The sequence below is a fragment of the Malaclemys terrapin genome, chromosome 21 (genome assembly GCF_027887155.1).
Source record: "Malaclemys terrapin pileata isolate rMalTer1 chromosome 21, rMalTer1.hap1, whole genome shotgun sequence".
Classification (NCBI taxonomy): domain Eukaryota; kingdom Metazoa; phylum Chordata; order Testudines; family Emydidae; genus Malaclemys; species Malaclemys terrapin.
The window spans coordinates 16,574,246-16,592,107 of record NC_071525.1 but is presented as its reverse complement, the minus strand read 5'-3'; the positions used below and the strand labels follow the sequence as shown (position 1 = coordinate 16,592,107).

Genomic DNA, 17,862 nt, shown 5'->3' with positions numbered 1-17,862 from the left:
TGGGCACGTGACATTCCCCTCCTGGCCCAACCAAGAGCCCAACCTGTTGGAAAACGAAAGGCCAAGACCCAGTGCGCCCAGGCGGGCAATGCAAAGGGCCTGGAGCATAGCCCTGCAGGGCATTTCACCCCTGTGACGAACTGGGACTGTTCTTACTGTGGTATGTGAATGCTGACAGGGGAGTGTGGCTAGGATAGTCTGCATTGGGGGATGGGAGACTGACCGATGGAGAATACCTGAGCGTGTAACATGAGAACTCAGGAAGGGGTTAGAGGCCAGGTGACACCTTTTCCCGGGAAACTGAACAAAGGCTGTGGGAGGGGTCGCTGAAGGGAGAGTGAGAGGAGCTGGCTGGTGGAATGGCTGGGAGGCAGACGGGGCTCTGACCTCCCAAGGGGGCTGTGGCGCCCTGAGACCCCAAGATGGACCCAACTGAGGGGGGTCCTGTTGTCTGTGCCTGCAAGACCTGTCTTGGACTGTATTCCTGTGGTCTAAATAAACCTTCTGCTTTACTGGCTGGCTGAGAGTCATGGTGAATCGCAGGAAGCCGGGGGTGCAGGACCCTGAGTCCCCCATACTCCATGACAACCCCGGAAGCCCTCCCACTTGTGGGGGTCAAACAGGGGCCGGGCCCCCATTTTAAGCAATGTTTTGAAGGTGGCCCTCTGACTGTGGGGATGGGGCCGGATCGGAACCGGCACCTCCTAGAGGGAAAAGGCCCCAGGTCCCATTCCCCACCCCATGAGCCAGCCAGGCAGCCAGCCCCCGTCCCTAGGGCTGGATCAGAGCCGGCGCCCCCTAGAGGGAAAAGGCCCCGTGCCCCATTCCCCGCCCCCCTGAGCCAGCCAGTACCTGCCTGGGGCCAGAGACTATAAACGCTGCCCTATTCAAGCGGGCTTTGCAGAGCAGCCAGGCAGGAGAAGTGAGTTCCAGATGATTTATTGCGTCTCGGTTGCTCCTGAACCCGGCTCCAGGCTGGGGTCGGTAATTACCCCCTTTGCCCCACCTGGCCCCAGTCCCAGCCCCCGGGGCCATCACTTCCCCGCGATGGTCTCCTGGATCCAGGCTAGGTATTTGCAGATGTTGGTGTAGACCCCAGGCTTGTTGGGCTGGGCGCAGGGGTGATCTCCCCAGGAAACCAGGCCCTGCAGCTTCCCGTTACAGACCAGGGGCCCGCCGGAGTCACCCTGCGGAGATGTCACAGAAAAGTCACAGGTCAGCCACGGTATGCGGGGCCACAGAGACAGCCAGGCCACACCACGGAGACCCAGCCAGGCCACGCAGAGCCACGGAGACGCAGCCACACCACGCTATGGAGATGTAGCCATGCCACGCCATGTAGAGCCACAGAGACGCAGCCACGCCCTCGAGAGCCAGGAGATGCAGCCAAAGCGTGCCACGCGGCACTGTGGAAAGGCAGCCACGCCCCACGGGGCCACGGAGCAGCAGCTGCCCCACACAGAGCCACGGAGATGCAGCCACACCATGCTATGGAGACAGCCCCACCGTGCCATGCAGAGCCACAGAGACACAGCCACATGGAGCCACGGCACACCATGGAGCCACTGCCATGCCAGTGTCCCCAAACCTCATTCTCCATCTGCCCATGGGCTGGTCCCAGGAGAAGCCCCCCTCACCTGGCAGGAGTCTTTGCCCCCCTCCAGCACCCCAGCACAGAGCATGTTCTCAGTCACTTTCTCAGGGTACGCATCCTGGCAGATGGTATTGGAGAAAATATCGACGTCCAAGCACTGGGGAACATCAGGGTACGTCTCTGGAAGGGAAGGGGTGACAGTTTCCCACGAGGGCTGGCCAAGGCCGTGAGGGAGGGAGGGTAGCATGCCCCTCAATCCCGACCCATAGCCCCCTGCTATCCCAGCCCTGCCACCCCCCAGCTCTGCTGGTGCCCCTCACTCCCAACCCGCAGCCCCTGCTAGCCCAGCCCTGGGCTCCCCCCAGCCAGCTCTGCCAGTGCCCCTCCCTCCTGACCCACAGCCCCTGCTATCCCACAGCAGGACTGGGGTCTGCTACCATCGGGGCTGGTGGTGGTGCCCCATCCCATCACGGTGCAGTGGGTCCCTTCTGGGGGGCAGCTGTCAGTCAGTGCCAGGGGCTGCACGTAGTCAGTGTAGACGGCCGGGGGTGACAGACGGAGCAGCATGATGTCATTCTCGTAGTCCCGGCTGCCGGCGCTGGGGGCGCGGAATCCGGGGTGGGGGATGATTTCCTGGGCGGCGGCGAACTGCTTGTTCCCCGAGCTCGTTCCACGGCTGTGCTCCCCTAGGCGCACCTGGATGTGACTAAGGACAGAGGACAGAGAGTCCCGGGCTGCCGGCCAGGCCCAGCCCAAGCACCTCTCAGGCCTCAGAGTCCTCCCCAGCCCCCCAGCCTTCCAACCCCCAGGCTCCCCAGCCCCCCAAAACCCCAGGCCCCGCAGCCCCCACAACTCCCAAACCCTAGAGTCCTCCCCAGCCCCCACAACACCCAGCCCCCACAGTCCCCAGAGTCCTCCCCAGCCCCTGCAACCCCCAGGTTCCCCAGCACCCCAACATCCAGGCCCCAGAGTCCTCTTCAGCCCCCACAACACCCAGCCCCCGCAGCTCCCAGAGTCCTCCCCAGCCCCCACAACACCCAGCTCCCCCAGACCCTAGGGTGACCAGGTGTCCGGTTTTCGACTGGAACACCCAGTCGAAAAGGGACCCTGGTGGCTCTGGTCAACACTGCGGACTGGGCCGTTAAAAGTCCGGTCAGCGGTGCTGCGGGGCTAAGGCAGGCAAGTCCCTGCCTGTCCTGGCTCCGCGCTGCAGGTCCGGCTCCTAGGCGGAGGGGCCACGGGGCTCCGCATGCTACTCCCACCCCAAGCACCAGCTCCACACTCCCATTGGTTGCAGTTCCCAGCCAATGGGAGCTGGGAGGGCGGTGCCTGCGGGGGGAGAGCCGCCTGCCGTGTCTCCACCTACGAGTCGGACTTGCTGGCAGCTGCTGAGGCCCCCCCAAACCCAGAGCCCCCTCCTGCACTCCAAAACCCTCATCCCCAGCCCCACCCCAGAGCCTGCACCCCCAGACAGAGCCCTCGCCCCCTCCCACACCCCAACCTCCTGCCCCAGCCCAGTGAAAGTGAGTGAGGGTGGGGAGAGCGAGCCACCGAGGGAGGGGGCTTGTAGTGAGCGCAGGGCAGGGCCTCAGGGAAGGGGCGGGGCTAGGATGTTTGGTTTTGTGCGATTAGAAAGTTAGCAACCCAACCAGGTCCCTCAGCCCCTCCCAGCCCCCCAAAACCCCCATGCCTCAGAGTCCACCCCAGCCCCTGCAACAACGAGGCCCACAGCCCCCCCAGACCTCACAGCCCCCCCAGGCTCCCCTCAGACCCTGCAGCCCCCGGAACTCTGCAGACCCCACAGCTCCCGAGACCCTGAAGCTCCCTCAGGCCTTACAGGTCCCCAAACCCTGCAGCTTCTCTCCAGCTCTGACTCAGCCCCCCCACTGACCCCAGAGATCCCCCCCAAGCTCCACAACTCCCCCTCCAGCTCTCTCTCAGCTCTCCCACTGACCCCACTGATCCCCCATCCCCCTCCCCCCCAGCTCCACAACTCCCCCTCTGACTCCGCCCCCCCACTGACCCCACTGATCCCCCCCTCCCCCCGGCTCCAAAACTCCCCCTCCAGCTCTCACTCAGCCCTCCCACTGACCCCACTGATCCCCCCTCCCCCCAGCTCCAAAACTCCCCTTCCAGCTCTCGCTCAGCCCTCCCACTGACCCCACTGATCCCCCCTCCCCCCAGCTCCACAACTCCCCCTCTGACTCAGCCCCCCCCACTGACCCCACTGATCCCCCCCACCCCCCTGGCTCCAAAACTCCCCCTCCAGCTCTCGCTCAGCTCTCCCACTGACCCCACTGATCCCCCCTCCCCCCCGGCTCAAAAACTCCCCCTCCAGCTCTCGTTCAGCCCTCCCCACCAGCTCCACAACTCCCCCTCTGACTCAGCCTCCCCACTGACCCCACTGATCCCCCCTCCCCCCTGGCTCCAAAACTCCCCCTCCAGCTCTCGTTCAGCTCTCCCACTGACCCCACTGATCGCCCCCCGCCCCGGCTCCAAAACTCCCCCACCTACCTCCCTAGCAACCTAACTTCCGAGTGACCCACGTACCAACCTCCCTCCCTCCCTAACAACCTACCTTCCCACTGACCCACATACCAACCTACTTCCCTACCCACCTATCTCCCTACCCTCTTACCTCACTACCAAGCTATCTTCCAACTGACCCACCTACGTGCCCACTTACCTTCTATCTATCTAAATATCTCCATACACCCCCTCTATCTATCTATCTATCTATCCCCATCCACCCCCTCTATCTATCTATCTATCCCCATCCACCCCCTCTATCTATCTATCTATCCCTGTACACACCTGAAAATCTATGTATCATCTCTCCATCCCCATACATACTGTGTAGGGGCTGGTAGAGGGATGCTGGGTGTCTATGGGGCTGGCAGAGGGGTGATGGGTGTCTATGGGGCTGGCTGTGTAGGGACTGGCAGAGGGATGCTGGGTGTCTATGGGGCTGGCTGTGTAGGGGCTGGCAGAGGGATGATGGGTGTCTATGGGGCTGGCAGAGGGGTGATGGGTGTCTATGGGGCTGGCTGTGTAGGGACTGGCAGAGGGATGCTGGGTGTCTATGGGGCTGGCTGTGTAGGGGCTGGCAGAGGGGTGATGGGTGTCTATGGGGCTGGCTGTGTAAGGGCTGGCAGAGGGATGATGGGTGTCTATGGGGCTGGCTGTGTAGGGGCTGGCAGAGGGGTGATGGGTGTCTATGGGGCTGGCTGTGTAGGGACTGGCAGAGGGATGATGGGTGTCTATGGGGCTGGCTGTGTAGGGGCTGGCAGAGGGATGATGGGTGTCTATGGGGCTGGCTGTGTAAGGGCTGGTAGAGGGATGATGGGTGTCTATGGGGCTGGCTGTGTAAGGGCTGGCAGAGGGGTGATGGGTGTCTATGGGGCTGGCTGTGTAGGGACTGGCAGAGGGGTGCTGGGTGTCTATGGGGCTGGCTGTATAGGGGCTGGCAGAGGGGTGATGGGTGTCTATGGGGCTGGCTGTGTAGGGGCTGGTAGAGGGGTGATGGGTGTCTATGGGGCTGGCTGTGTAGGGGCTGGTAGAGGGGTGATGGGTGTCTATGGGGCTGGCTGTGTAGGGGCTGGCAGAGGGGTGATGGGTGTCTATGGGGCTGGCTGTGTAAGGACTGGCAGAGGGGTGATGGGTGTCTATGGGGCTGGCTGTGTAGGGACTGGCAGAGGGATGCTGGGTGTCTATGGGGCTGGCTGTGTAGGGGCTGGCAGAGGGGTGATGGGTGTCTATGGGGCTGGCTGTGTAGGGGCTGGCAGAGGGATGGTGGGTGTCTATGGGGCTGGCTGTGTAGGGGCTGGTAGAGGGATGATGGGTGTCTATGGGGCTGGCTGTGTAGGGGCTGGCAGAGGGATGATGGGTGTCTATGGGGCTGGCTGTGTAGGACTGGCAGAGGGATGCTGGGTGTCTATGGGGCTGGCTGTGTAAGGGCTGGTAGAGGGATGCTGGGTGTCTATGGGGCTGGCTGTGTAGGGGCTGGCAGAGGGGTGATGGGTGTCTATGGGGCTGGCAGAGGGGTGATGGGTGTCTATGGGGCTGGCTGTGTAAGGGCTGGCAGAGGGATGCTGGGTGTCTATGGGGCTGGCTGTGTAGGGAGTGGCAGAGGGATGATGGGTGTCTATGGGGCTGGCTGTGTAGGGGCTGGCAGAGGGGTGATGGGTGTCTATGGGGCTGGCTGTGTAAGGACTGGCAGAGGGGTGATGGGTGTCTATGGGGCTGGCTGTGTAAGGGCTGGCAGAGGGATGCTGGGTGTCTATGGGGCTGGCTGTGTACGGGCTGGCAGAGGGATGCTGGGTGTCTATGGGGCTGGCTGTGTAGGGGCTGGCAGAGGGATGCTGGGTGTCTATGGGGCTGGCTGTGTATGGGCTGGCAGAGGGGTGATGGGTGTCTATGGGGCTGGCTGTGTAGGGGCTGGCAGAGGGATGCTGGGTGTCTATGGGGCTGGCTGTGTAGGGGCTGGCAGAGGGATGCTGGGTGTCTATGGGGCTGGCTGTGTAGGGGCTGGCAGAGGGGTGATGGGTGTCTATGGGGCTGGCTGTGTATGGGCTGGCAGAGGGGTGATGGGTGTCTATGGGGCTGGCTGTGTAGGGGCTGGCAGAGGGATGCTGGGTGTCTATGGGGCTGGCTGTGTAGGGGCTGGCAGAGGGATGCTGGGTGTCTATGGGGCTGGCTGTGTAGGGGCTGGCAGAGGGGTGATGGGTGTCTATGGGGCTGGCTCTGTAGGGGCTGGCAGAGGGGTGATGGGTGTCTATGGGGCTGGCTGTGTATGGGCTGGCAGAGGGGTGATGGGTGTCTATGGGGCTGGCTGTGTAGGGACTGGCAGAGGGGTGATGGGTGTCTATGGGGCTGGCTGTGTAGGGACTGGCAGAGGGGTGATGGGTGTCTATGGGGCTGGCTGTGTATGGGCTGGTAGAGGGATGCTGGGTGTCTATGGGGCTGGCTGTGTAAGGGACTGACAGAGGGATGGTGGGTGTCTATGGGGCTGGCTGTGTAAGGGCTGGCAGAGGGGTGATGGGTGTCTATGGGGCTGGCTGTGTAGGGGCTGGCAGAGGGATGGTGGGTGTCTATGGGGCTGGCTGTGTAGGGGTTGGTAGAGGGGTGATGGGTGTCTATGGGGCTGGCTGTGTAGGGGCTGGCAGAGGGATGCTGGGTGTCTATGGGGCTGGCTGTGTAAGGGACTGGCAGAGGGGTGATGGGTGTCTATGGGGCTGGCTGTGTAGGGGCTGGCAGAGGGATGCTGGGTGTCTATGGGGCTGGCTGTGTAAGGGGCTGGTAGAGGGATGCTGGGTGTCTATGGGGCTGGCTGTGTAAGGGGCTGGCAGAGGGATGCTGGGTGTCTATGGGGCTGGCTGTGTAGGGGCTGGCAGAGGGATGCTGGGTGTCTATGGGGCTGGCTGTGTAGGGGCTGGCAGAGGGATGCTGGGTGTCTATGGGGCTGGCTGTGTAGGGGCTGGCAGAGGGATGCTGGGTGTCTATGGGGCTGGCTGTGTAGGGGCTGGCAGAGGGGTGATGGGTGTCTATGGGGCTGGCTATGTAGGGACTGGCAGAGGGATGCTGGGTGTCTATGGGGCTGGCTGTGTAGGGGCTGGCAGAGGGATGCTGGGTGTCTATGGGGCTGGCTGTGTAGGGACTGGCAGAGGGGTGATGGGTGTCTATGGGGCTGACAGAGGGGTGATGGGTGTCTATGGGGCTGGCTGTGTAGGGGCTGGCAGAGGGATGATGGGTGTCTATGGGGCTGGCTGTGTAGGGACTGGCAGAGGGATGCTGGGTGTCTATGGGGCTGGCTGTGTAGGGGCTGGCAGAGGGATGATGGGTGTCTATGGGGCTGGCTGTGTAGGGACTGGCAGAGGGATGCTGGGTGTCTATGGGGCTGGCTGTGTAGGGGCTGGCAGAGGGGTGATGGGTGTCTATGGGGCTGGCTGTGTAAGGGCTGGCACAGGGATGATGGGTGTCTATGGGGCTGGCTGTGTAAGGGCTGGTAGAGGGATGCTGGGTGTCTATGGGGCTGGCTGTGTAGGGGCTGGCAGAGGGATGCTGGGTGTCTATGGGGCTGGCTGTGTATGGACTGGCAGAGGGGTGATGGGTGTCTATGGGGCTGGCTGTGTAGGGGCTGGCAGAGGGATGCTGGGTGTCTATGGGGCTGGCTGTGTAGGGGCTGGCAGAGGGATGCTGGGTGTCTATGGGGCTGGCTGTGTAGGGGCTGGCAGAGGGGTGATGGGTGTCTATGGGGCTGGCTGTGTAGGGACTGGTAGAGGGATGATGGGTGTCTATGGGGCTGGCTGTGTAAGGGCTGGCAGAGGGGTGATGGGTGTCTATGGGGCTGGCTGTGTAGGGACTGGCAGAGGGGTGATGGGTGTCTATGGGGCTGGCTGTATAGGGGCTGGCAGAGGGATGCTGGGTGTCTATGGGGCTGGCTGTGTAGGGACTGGCAGAGGGATGCTGGGTGTCTATGGGGCTGGCTGTGTAGGGGCTGGTAGAGGGGTGATGGGTGTCTATGGGGCTGGCTGTGTAGGGGCTGGTAGAGGGATGGTGGGTGTCTATGGGGCTGGCTGTGTAGGGGCTGGCAGAGGGATGATGGGTGTCTATGGGGCTGGCTGTGTAGGGGCTGGCAGAGGGATGCTGGGTGTCTATGGGGCTGGCTGTGTAGGACTGGCAGAGGGATGCTGGGTGTCTATGGGGCTGGCTGTGTAAGGGCTGGTAGAGGGATGCTGGGTGTCTATGGGGCTGGCTGTGTAGGGGCTGGCAGAGGGGTGATGGGTGTCTATGGGGCTGGCAGAGGGGTGATGGGTGTCTATGGGGCTGGCTGTGTAAGGGCTGGCAGAGGGATGCTGGGTGTCTATGGGGCTGGCTGTGTAGGGAGTGGCAGAGGGATGATGGGTGTCTATGGGGCTGGCTGTGTAGGGGCTGGCAGAGGGATGCTGGGTGTCTATGGGGCTGGCTGTGTAGGGGCTGGCAGAGGGATGCTGGGTGTCTATGGGGCTGGCTGTGTAGGGGCTGGCAGAGGGATGCTGGGTGTCTATGGGGCTGGCTGTGTAGGGGCTGGCAGAGGGGTGATGGGTGTCTATGGGGCTGGCTGTGTATGGGCTGGCAGAGGGGTGATGGGTGTCTATGGGGCTGGCTCTGTAGGGGCTGGCAGAGGGGTGATGGGTGTCTATGGGGCTGGCTGTGTATGGGCTGGCAGAGGGGTGATGGGTGTCTATGGGGCTGGCTGTGTAGGGACTGGCAGAGGGGTGATGGGTGTCTATGGGGCTGGCTGTGTAGGGACTGGCAGAGGGGTGATGGGTGTCTATGGGGCTGGCTGTGTAGGGACTGGCAGAGGGGTGATGGGTGTCTATGGGGCTGGCTGTGTATGGGCTGGTAGAGGGATGCTGGGTGTCTATGGGGCTGGCTGTGTAGGGGCTGGCAGAGGGATGCTGGGTGTCTATGGGGCTGGCTGTGTAGGGACTGGCAGAGGGATGATGGGTGTCTATGGGGCTGGCTGTGTAGGGACTGGCAGAGGGATGATGGGTGTCTATGGGGCTGGCTGTGTAGGGGCTGGCAGAGGGATGATGGGAGTCTATGGGGCTGGCAGAGGGGTGATGGGTGTCTATGGGGCTGGCTGTGTAGGGACTGGCAGAGGGATGCTGGGTGTCTATGGGGCTGGCTGTGTACGGGCTGGCAGAGGGATGCTGGGTGTCTATGGGGCTGGCTGTGTAAGGGCTGGCAGAGGGGTGATGGGTGTCTATGGGGCTGGCTGTGTAAGGGCTGGCAGAGGGATGCTGGGTGTCTATGGGGCTGGCTGTGTAGGGGCTGGCAGAGGGATGATGGGTGTCTATGGGGCTGGCTGTGTAGGGGCTGGTAGAGGGGTGATGGGTGTCTATGGGGCTGGCTGTGTAAGGGCTGGCAGAGGGATGATGGGTGTCTATGGGGCTGGCTGTGTAGGGGCTGGCAGAGGGGTGATGGGTGTCTATGGGGCTGGCTGTGTAGGGACTGGCAGAGGGGTGATGGGTGTCTATGGGGTTGGCTGTGTAGGGGCTGGCAGAGGGATGATGGGTGTCTATGGGGCTGGCTGTGTAGGGACTGGTAGAGGGATGATGGGTGTCTATGGGGCTGGCTGTGTAAGGGCTGGCAGAGGGGTGATGGGTGTCTATGGGGCTGGCTGTGTAGGGACTGGCAGAGGGGTGATGGGTGTCTATGGGGCTGGCTGTGTAGGGACTGGCAGAGGGATGCTGGGTGTCTATGGGGCTGGCTGTGTAGGGGCTGGCAGAGGGATGCTGGGTGTCTATGGGGCTGGCTGTGTAGGGGCTGGTAGAGGGGTGATGGGTGTCTATGGGGCTGGCTGTGTAGGGGTGGCAGAGGGATGCTGGGTGTCTATGGGGCTGGCTGTGTAAGGGCTGGCAGAGGGGTGATGGGTGTCTATGGGGCTGGCTGTGTAGGGACTGGCAGAGGGGTGATGGGTGTCTATGGGGCTGGCTGTATAGGGGCTGGCAGAGGGATGCTGGGTGTCTATGGGGCTGGCTGTGTAGGGACTGGCAGAGGGATGCTGGGTGTCTATGGGGCTGGCTGTGTAGGGACTGGCAGAGGGGTGATGGGTGTCTATGGGGCTGGCTGTGTAGGGGCTGGCAGAGGGATGCTGGGTGTCTATGGGGCTGGCTGTGTAAGGGCTGGTAGAGGGATGCTGGGTGTCTATGGGGCTGGCTGTGTAGGGGCTGGCAGAGGGGTGATGGGTGTCTATGGGGCTGGCAGAGGGGTGATGGGTGTCTATGGGGCTGGCTGTGTAAGGGCTGGCAGAGGGATGCTGGGTGTCTATGGGGCTGGCTGTGTAGGGAGTGGCAGAGGGATGATGGGTGTCTATGGGGCTGGCTGTGTAGGGGCTGGCAGAGGGGTGATGGGTGTCTATGGGGCTGGCTGTGTAAGGACTGGCAGAGGGGTGATGGGTGTCTATGGGGCTGGCTGTGTAGGGACTGGCAGAGGGATGCTGGGTGTCTATGGGGCTGGCTGTGTAGGGGCTGGCAGAGGGATGCTGGGTGTCTATGGGGCTGGCTGTGTAGGGGCTGGCAGAGGGGTGATGGGTGTCTATGGGGCTGGCTGTGTAGGGGCTGGCAGAGGGGTGATGGGTGTCTATGGGGCTGGCTGTGTAGGGGCTGGCAGAGGGATGCTGGGTGTCTATGGGGCTGGCTGTGTAAGGACTGGCAGAGGGATGCTGGGTGTCTATGGGGCTGGCTGTGTAGGGGCTGGCAGAGGGGTGATGGGTGTCTATGGGGCTGGCTGTGTAGGGGCTGGCAGAGGGGTGATGGGTGTCTATGGGGCTGGCTGTGTAGGGGCTGGCAGAGGGATGCTGGGTGTCTATGGGGCTGGCTGTGTAGGGGCTGGCAGAGGGATGCTGGGTGTCTATGGGGCTGGCTGTGTAGGGGCTGGCAGAGGGGTGATGGGTGTCTATGGGGCTGGCTGTGTATGGGCTGGCAGAGGGGTGATGGGTGTCTATGGGGCTGGCTCTGTAGGGGCTGGCAGAGGGGTGATGGGTGTCTATGGGGCTGGCTGTGTATGGGCTGGCAGAGGGGTGATGGGTGTCTATGGGGCTGGCTGTGTAGGGACTGGCAGAGGGGTGATGGGTGTCTATGGGGCTGGCTGTGTATGGGCTGGTAGAGGGGTGATGGGTGTCTATGGGGCTGGCTGTGTAGGGGCTGGTAGAGGGGTGATGGGTGTCTATGGGGCTGGCTGTGTAGGGGCTGGTAGAGGGGTGATGGGTGTCTATGGGGCTGGCTGTGTAAGGGCTGGCAGAGGGGTGATGGGTGTCTATGGGGCTGGCTGTGTATGGGCTGGCAGAGGGGTGATGGGTGTCTATGGGGCTGGCTGTGTAGGGACTGGCAGAGGGGTGATGGGTGTCTATGGGGCTGGCTGTGTAGGGACTGGCAGAGGGGTGATGGGTGTCTATGGGGCTGGCTGTGTAGGGGCTGGCAGAGGGATGCTGGGTGTCTATGGGGCTGGCTGTGTAGGGACTGGCAGAGGGGTGATGGGTGTCTATGGGGCTGGCTGTGTATGGGCTGGTAGAGGGATGCTGGGTGTCTATGGGGCTGGCTGTGTAGGGGCTGGCAGAGGGATGCTGGGTGTCTATGGGGCTGGCTGTGTAGGGACTGGCAGAGGGATGATGGGTGTCTATGGGGCTGGCTGTGTAGGGGCTGGCAGAGGGATGATGGGTGTCTATGGGGCTGGCAGAGGGGTGATGGGTGTCTATGGGGCTGGCTGTGTAGGGACTGGCAGAGGGATGCTGGGTGTCTATGGGGCTGGCTGTGTAGGGGCTGGCAGAGGGATGATGGGTGTCTATGGGGCTGGCTGTGTAGGGACTCGTAGAGGGATGGTGGGTGTCTATGGGGCTGGCTGTGTAGGGACTCGTAGAGGGATGGTGGGTGTCTATGGGGCTGGCTGTGTATGGGCTGGTAGAGGGGTGATGGGTGTCTATGGGGCTGGCTGTGTATGGGCTGGCAGAGGGATGCTGGGTGTCTATGGGGCTGGCTGTGTATGGGCTGGCAGAGGGGTGATGGGTGTCTATGGGGCTGGCTGTGTAGGGACTGGCAGAGGGATGCTGGGTGTCTATGGGGCTGGCTGTGTAGGGGCTGGCACAGGGGTGATGGGTGTCTATGGGGCTGGCTGTGTAGGGGCTGGCAGAGGGATGATGGGTGTCTATGGGGCTGGCTGTGTATGGGGCTGGCAGAGGGATGATGGGTGTCTATGGGGCTGGCTGTGTAAGGACTGGCAGAGGGATGCTGGGTGTCTATGGGGCTGGCTGTGTAGGGACTGGCAGAGGGGTGATGGGTGTCTATGGGGCTGGCTGTGTAGGGGCTGGCAGAGGGATGATGGGTGTCTATGGGGCTGGCTGTGTAGGGACTGGCAGAGAGATGCTGGGTGTCTATGGGGCTGGCTGTGTAAGGGCTGGCAGAGGGGTGATGGGTGTCTATGGGGCTGGCTGTGTAGGGACTGGCAGAGGGATGGTGGGTGTCTATGGGGCTGGCTGTGTAGGGGCTGGTAGAGGGATGCTGGGTGTCTATGGGGCTGGCTGTGTAGGGGCTGGCAGAGGGGTGATGGGTGTCTATGGGGCTGGCTGTGTAGGCGCTGGCAGAGGGATGGTGGGTGTCTATGGGGCTGGCTGTGTAGGGGCTGGTAGAGGGATGATGGGTGTCTATGGGGCTGGCTGTGTAGGGGCTGGCAGAGGGATGATGGGTGTCTATGGGGCTGGCTGTGTAGGACTGGCAGAGGGATGCTGGGTGTCTATGGGGCTGGCTGTGTAAGGGCTGGTAGAGGGATGCTGGGTGTCTATGGGGCTGGCTGTGTAGGGGCTGGCAGAGGGGTGATGGGTGTCTATGGGGCTGGCAGAGGGGTGATGGGTGTCTATGGGGCTGGCAGAGGGGTGATGGGTGTCTATGGGGCTGGCTGTGTAAGGGCTGGCAGAGGGATGATGGGTGTCTATGGGGCTGGCTGTGTAGGGGCTGGCAGAGGGATGCTGGGTGTCTATGGGGCTGGCTGTGTATGGGCTGGCAGAGGGGTGATGGGTGTCTATGGGGCTGGCTGTGTAGGGGCTGGCAGAGGGATGCTGGGTGTCTATGGGGCTGGCTGTGTAGGGGCTGGCAGAGGGATGCTGGGTGTCTATGGGGCTGGCTGTGTAGGGGCTGGCAGAGGGGTGATGGGTGTCTATGGGGCTGGCTGTGTAGGGGCTGGCAGAGGGGTGATGGGTGTCTATGGGGCTGGCTGTGTAGGGGCTGGCAGAGGGATGATGGGTGTCTATGGGGCTGGCTGTGTAGGGACTGGCAGAGGGATGCTGGGTGTCTATGGGGCTGGCTGTGTAGGGGCTGGCAGAGGGGTGATGGGTGTCTATGGGGCTGGCTGTGTATGGGCTGGCAGAGGGGTGATGGGTGTCTATGGGGCTGGCTCTGTAGGGGCTGGCAGAGGGATGCTGGGTGTCTATGGGGCTGGCTGTCTAAGGGCTGGCAGAGGGGTGATGGGTGTCTATGGGGCTGGCTGTGTAGGGACTGGCAGAGGGGTGATGGGTGTCTATGGGGCTGGCTGTGTAAGGGCTGGTAGAGGGGTGATGGGTGTCTATGGGGCTGGCTGTGTAAGGGCTGGCAGAGGGATGGTGGGTGTCTATGGGGCTGGCTGTGTAGGGGCTGGCAGAGGGATGCTGGGTGTCTATGGGGCTGGCTGTGTAAGGGGCTGGTAGAGGGATGCTGGGTGTCTATGGGGCTGGCTGTGTAAGGGACTGGCAGAGGGGTGATGGGTGTCTATGGGGCTGGCTGTGTAAGGGACTGGCAGAGGGGTGATGGGTGTCTATGGGGCTGGCTGTGTAGGGGCTGGCAGAGGGATGCTGGGTGTCTATGGGGCTGGCTGTGTAAGGGGCTGGTAGAGGGATGCTGGGTGTCTATGGGGCTGGCTGTGTAAGGGGCTGGCAGAGGGATGCTGGGTGTCTATGGGGCTGGCTGTGTAAGGGCTGGCAGAGGGATGCTGGGTGTCTATGGGGCTGGCTGTGTAGGGACTGGCAGAGGGATGCTGGGTGTCTATGGGGCTGGCTGTGTAGGGGCTGGCAGAGGGATGCTGGGTGTCTATGGGGCTGGCTGTGTAGGGGCTGGCAGAGGGGTGATGGGTGTCTATGGGGCTGGCTATGTAGGGACTGGCAGAGGGATGCTGGGTGTCTATGGGGCTGGCTGTGTAGGGGCTGGCAGAGGGATGCTGGGTGTCTATGGGGCTGGCTGTGTAGGGACTGGCAGAGGGATGCTGGGTGTCTATGGGGCTGGCTGTGTAGGGACTGGCAGAGGGATGCTGGGTGTCTATGGGGCTGGCTGTGTAGGGGCTGGCAGAGGGATGATGGGTGTCTATGGGGCTGGCTGTGTAGGGGCTGGCAGAGGGATGATGGGTGTCTATGGGGCTGGCAGAGGGGTGATGGGTGTCTATGGGGCTGGCTGTGTAAGGGCTGGCAGAGGGGTGATGGGTGTCTATGGGGCTGGCTGTGTAAGGGCTGGCAGAGGGGTGATGGGTGTCTATGGGGCTGGCTGTGTACGGGCTGGCAGAGGGATGCTGGGTGTCTATGGGGCTGGCTGTGTAAGGGCTGGCAGAGGGATGATGGGTGTCTATGGGGCTGGCTGTGTAGGGACTGGTAGAGGGATGATGGGTGTCTATGGGGCTGGCTGTGTAAGGGCTGGCAGAGGGGTGATGGGTGTCTATGGGGCTGGCTGTGTAGGGACTGGCAGAGGGGTGATGGGTGTCTATGGGGCTGGCTGTATAGGGGCTGGCAGAGGGATGCTGGGTGTCTATGGGGCTGGCTGTGTAGGGACTGGCAGAGGGATGCTGGGTGTCTATGGGGCTGGCTGTGTAGGGGCTGGTAGAGGGGTGATGGGTGTCTATGGGGCTGGCTGTGTAAGGGCTGGCAGAGGGATGATGGGTGTCTATGGGGCTGGCTGTGTAGGGGCTGGCAGAGGGGTGATGGGTGTCTATGGGGCTGGCTGTGTAAGGGCTGGCAGAGGGATGCTGGGTGTCTATGGGGCTGGCTGTGTAGGGACTGGCAGAGGGATGCTGGGTGTCTATGGGGCTGGCTGTGTAGGGGCTGGCAGAGGGATGGTGGGTGTCTATGGGGCTGGCTGTGTAGGGGCTGGCAGAGGGATGATGGGTGTCTATGGGGCTGGCTGTGTAAGGGCTGGCAGAGGGGTGATGGGTGTCTATGGGGCTGGCTGTGTAGGGGCTGGCAGAGGGGTGATGGGTGTCTATGGGGCTGGCAGAGGGGTGATGGGTGTCTATGGGGCTGGCTGTGTAAGGGCTGGCAGAGGGATGATGGGTGTCTATGGGGCTGGCTGTGTAGGGACTGGCAGAGGGGTGATGGGTGTCTATGGGGCTGGCTGTGTAGGGGCTGGCAGAGGGATGATGGGTGTCTATGGGGCTGGCTGTGTAGGGGCTGGCAGAGGGATGATGGGTGTCTATGGGGCTGGCTGTGTATGGGCTGGTAGAGGGATGCTGGGTGTCTATGGGGCTGGCTGTGTAGGGGCTGGCAGAGGGATGCTGGGTGTCTATGGGGCTGGCTGTGTAGGGACTGGCAGAGGGATGATGGGTGTCTATGGGGCTGGCTGTGTAGGGACTGGCAGAGGGATGATGGGTGTCTATGGGGCTGGCTGTGTAGGGGCTGGCAGAGGGATGATGGGAGTCTATGGGGCTGGCAGAGGGGTGATGGGAGTCTATGGGGCTGGCTGTGTAGGGACTGGCAGAGGGATGCTGGGTGTCTATGGGGCTGGCTGTGTACGGGCTGGCAGAGGGATGCTGGGTGTCTATGGGGCTGGCTGTGTAAGGGCTGGCAGAGGGGTGATGGGTGTCTATGGGGCTGGCTGTGTAAGGGCTGGCAGAGGGATGCTGGGTGTCTATGGGGCTGGCTGTGTAGGGGCTGGCAGAGGGATGATGGGTGTCTATGGGGCTGGCTGTGTAGGGGCTGGTAGAGGGGTGATGGGTGTCTATGGGGCTGGCTGTGTAAGGGCTGGCAGAGGGATGATGGGTGTCTATGGGGCTGGCTGTGTAGGGGCTGGCAGAGGGGTGATGGGTGTCTATGGGGCTGGCTGTGTAGGGACTGGCAGAGGGGTGATGGGTGTCTATGGGGTTGGCTGTGTAGGGGCTGGCAGAGGGATGATGGGTGTCTATGGGGCTGGCTGTGTAGGGGCTGGCAGAGGGGTGATGGGTGTCTATGGGGCTGGCTGTGTAGGGGCTGGCAGAGGGGTGATGGGTGTCTATGGGGCTGGCTGTGTAGGGACTGGCAGAGGGGTGATGGGTGTCTATGGGGCTGGCTGTGTAGGGGCTGGCAGAGGGATGCTGGGTGTCTATGGGGCTGGCTGTGTAGGGGCTGGTAGAGGGGTGATGGGTGTCTATGGGGCTGGCTGTGTAAGGGCTGGCAGAGGGATGATGGGTGTCTATGGGGCTGGCTGTGTAGGGGCTGGCAGAGGGGTGATGGGTGTCTATGGGGCTGGCTGTGTAAGGGCTGGCAGAGGGATGCTGGGTGTCTATGGGGCTGGCTGTGTAAGGGCTGGCAGAGGGGTGATGGGTGTCTATGGGGCTGGCTGTGTAGGGACTGGCAGAGGGGTGATGGGTGTCTATGGGGCTGGCTGTATAGGGGCTGGCAGAGGGATGCTGGGTGTCTATGGGGCTGGCTGTGTAGGGACTGGCAGAGGGATGCTGGGTGTCTATGGGGCTGGCTGTGTAGGGGCTGGTAGAGGGGTGATGGGTGTCTATGGGGCTGGCTGTGTAGGGGCTGGTAGAGGGATGCTGGGTGTCTATGGGGCTGGCTGTGTAGGGACTGGCAGAGGGATGCTGGGTGTCTATGGGGCTGGCTGTGTAGGGGCTGGTAGAGGGGTGATGGGTGTCTATGGGGCTGGCTGTGTAAGGGCTGGCAGAGGGATGCTGGGTGTCTATGGGGCTGGCTGTGTAGGGGCTGGCAGAGGGGTGATGGGTGTCTATGGGGCTGGCTGTGTAGGGGCTGGCAGAGGGATGCTGGGTGTCTATGGGGCTGGCTGTGTAAGGGCTGGTAGAGGGATGCTGGGTGTCTATGGGGCTGGCTGTGTAGGGGCTGGCAGAGGGGTGATGGGTGTCTATGGGGCTGGCAGAGGGGTGATGGGTGTCTATGGGGCTGGCTGTGTAAGGGCTGGCAGAGGGATGCTGGGTGTCTATGGGGCTGGCTGTGTAGGGAGTGGCAGAGGGATGATGGGTGTCTATGGGGCTGGCTGTGTAGGGGCTGGCAGAGGGGTGATGGGTGTCTATGGGGCTGGCTGTGTAAGGACTGGCAGAGGGGTGATGGGTGTCTATGGGGCTGGCTGTGTAGGGACTGGCAGAGGGATGCTGGGTGTCTATGGGGCTGGCTGTGTAGGGGCTGGCAGAGGGATGCTGGGTGTCTATGGGGCTGGCTGTGTAGGGGCTGGCAGAGGGGTGATGTGTGTCTATGGGGCTGGCTGTGTAGGGGCTGGCAGAGGGGTGATGGGTGTCTATGGGGCTGGCTGTGTAGGGGCTGGCAGAGGGATGCTGGGTGTCTATGGGGCTGGCTGTGTAGGGGCTGGCAGAGGGATGCTGGGTGTCTATGGGGCTGGCTGTGTAGGGGCTGGCAGAGGGATGATGGGTGTCTATGGGGCTGGCTGTGTAGGGGCTGGCAGAGGGATGCTGGGTGTCTATGGGGCTGGCTGTGTAGGGACTGGCAGAGGGGTGATGGGTGTCTATGGGGCTGGCTGTGTATGGGCTGGCAGAGGGGTGATGGG

At 62.7% G+C, this 17,862-nt stretch overlaps 1 protein-coding gene across 1 annotated transcript in view; it reads right to left on the bottom strand.

The window, feature by feature from the left end:
• Positions 1-923: 923 nt before the first annotated feature.
• Positions 924-17,862, bottom strand: part of LOC128827499 (trypsin-like) — a 44,823-nt gene continuing 27,884 nt past the window's right edge. The window contains exons 3-5 of the mRNA XM_054011414.1: positions 2,032-2,300; positions 1,638-1,774; positions 924-1,187 (exon numbers count right to left, since the gene is read on the bottom strand). Coding sequence (XP_053867389.1) covers positions 1,035-1,187; positions 1,638-1,774; positions 2,032-2,300 — 559 coding nt within the window. The 3' untranslated portion in view covers positions 924-1,034. The remainder of the gene's footprint in view (positions 1,188-1,637; positions 1,775-2,031; positions 2,301-17,862) is intronic.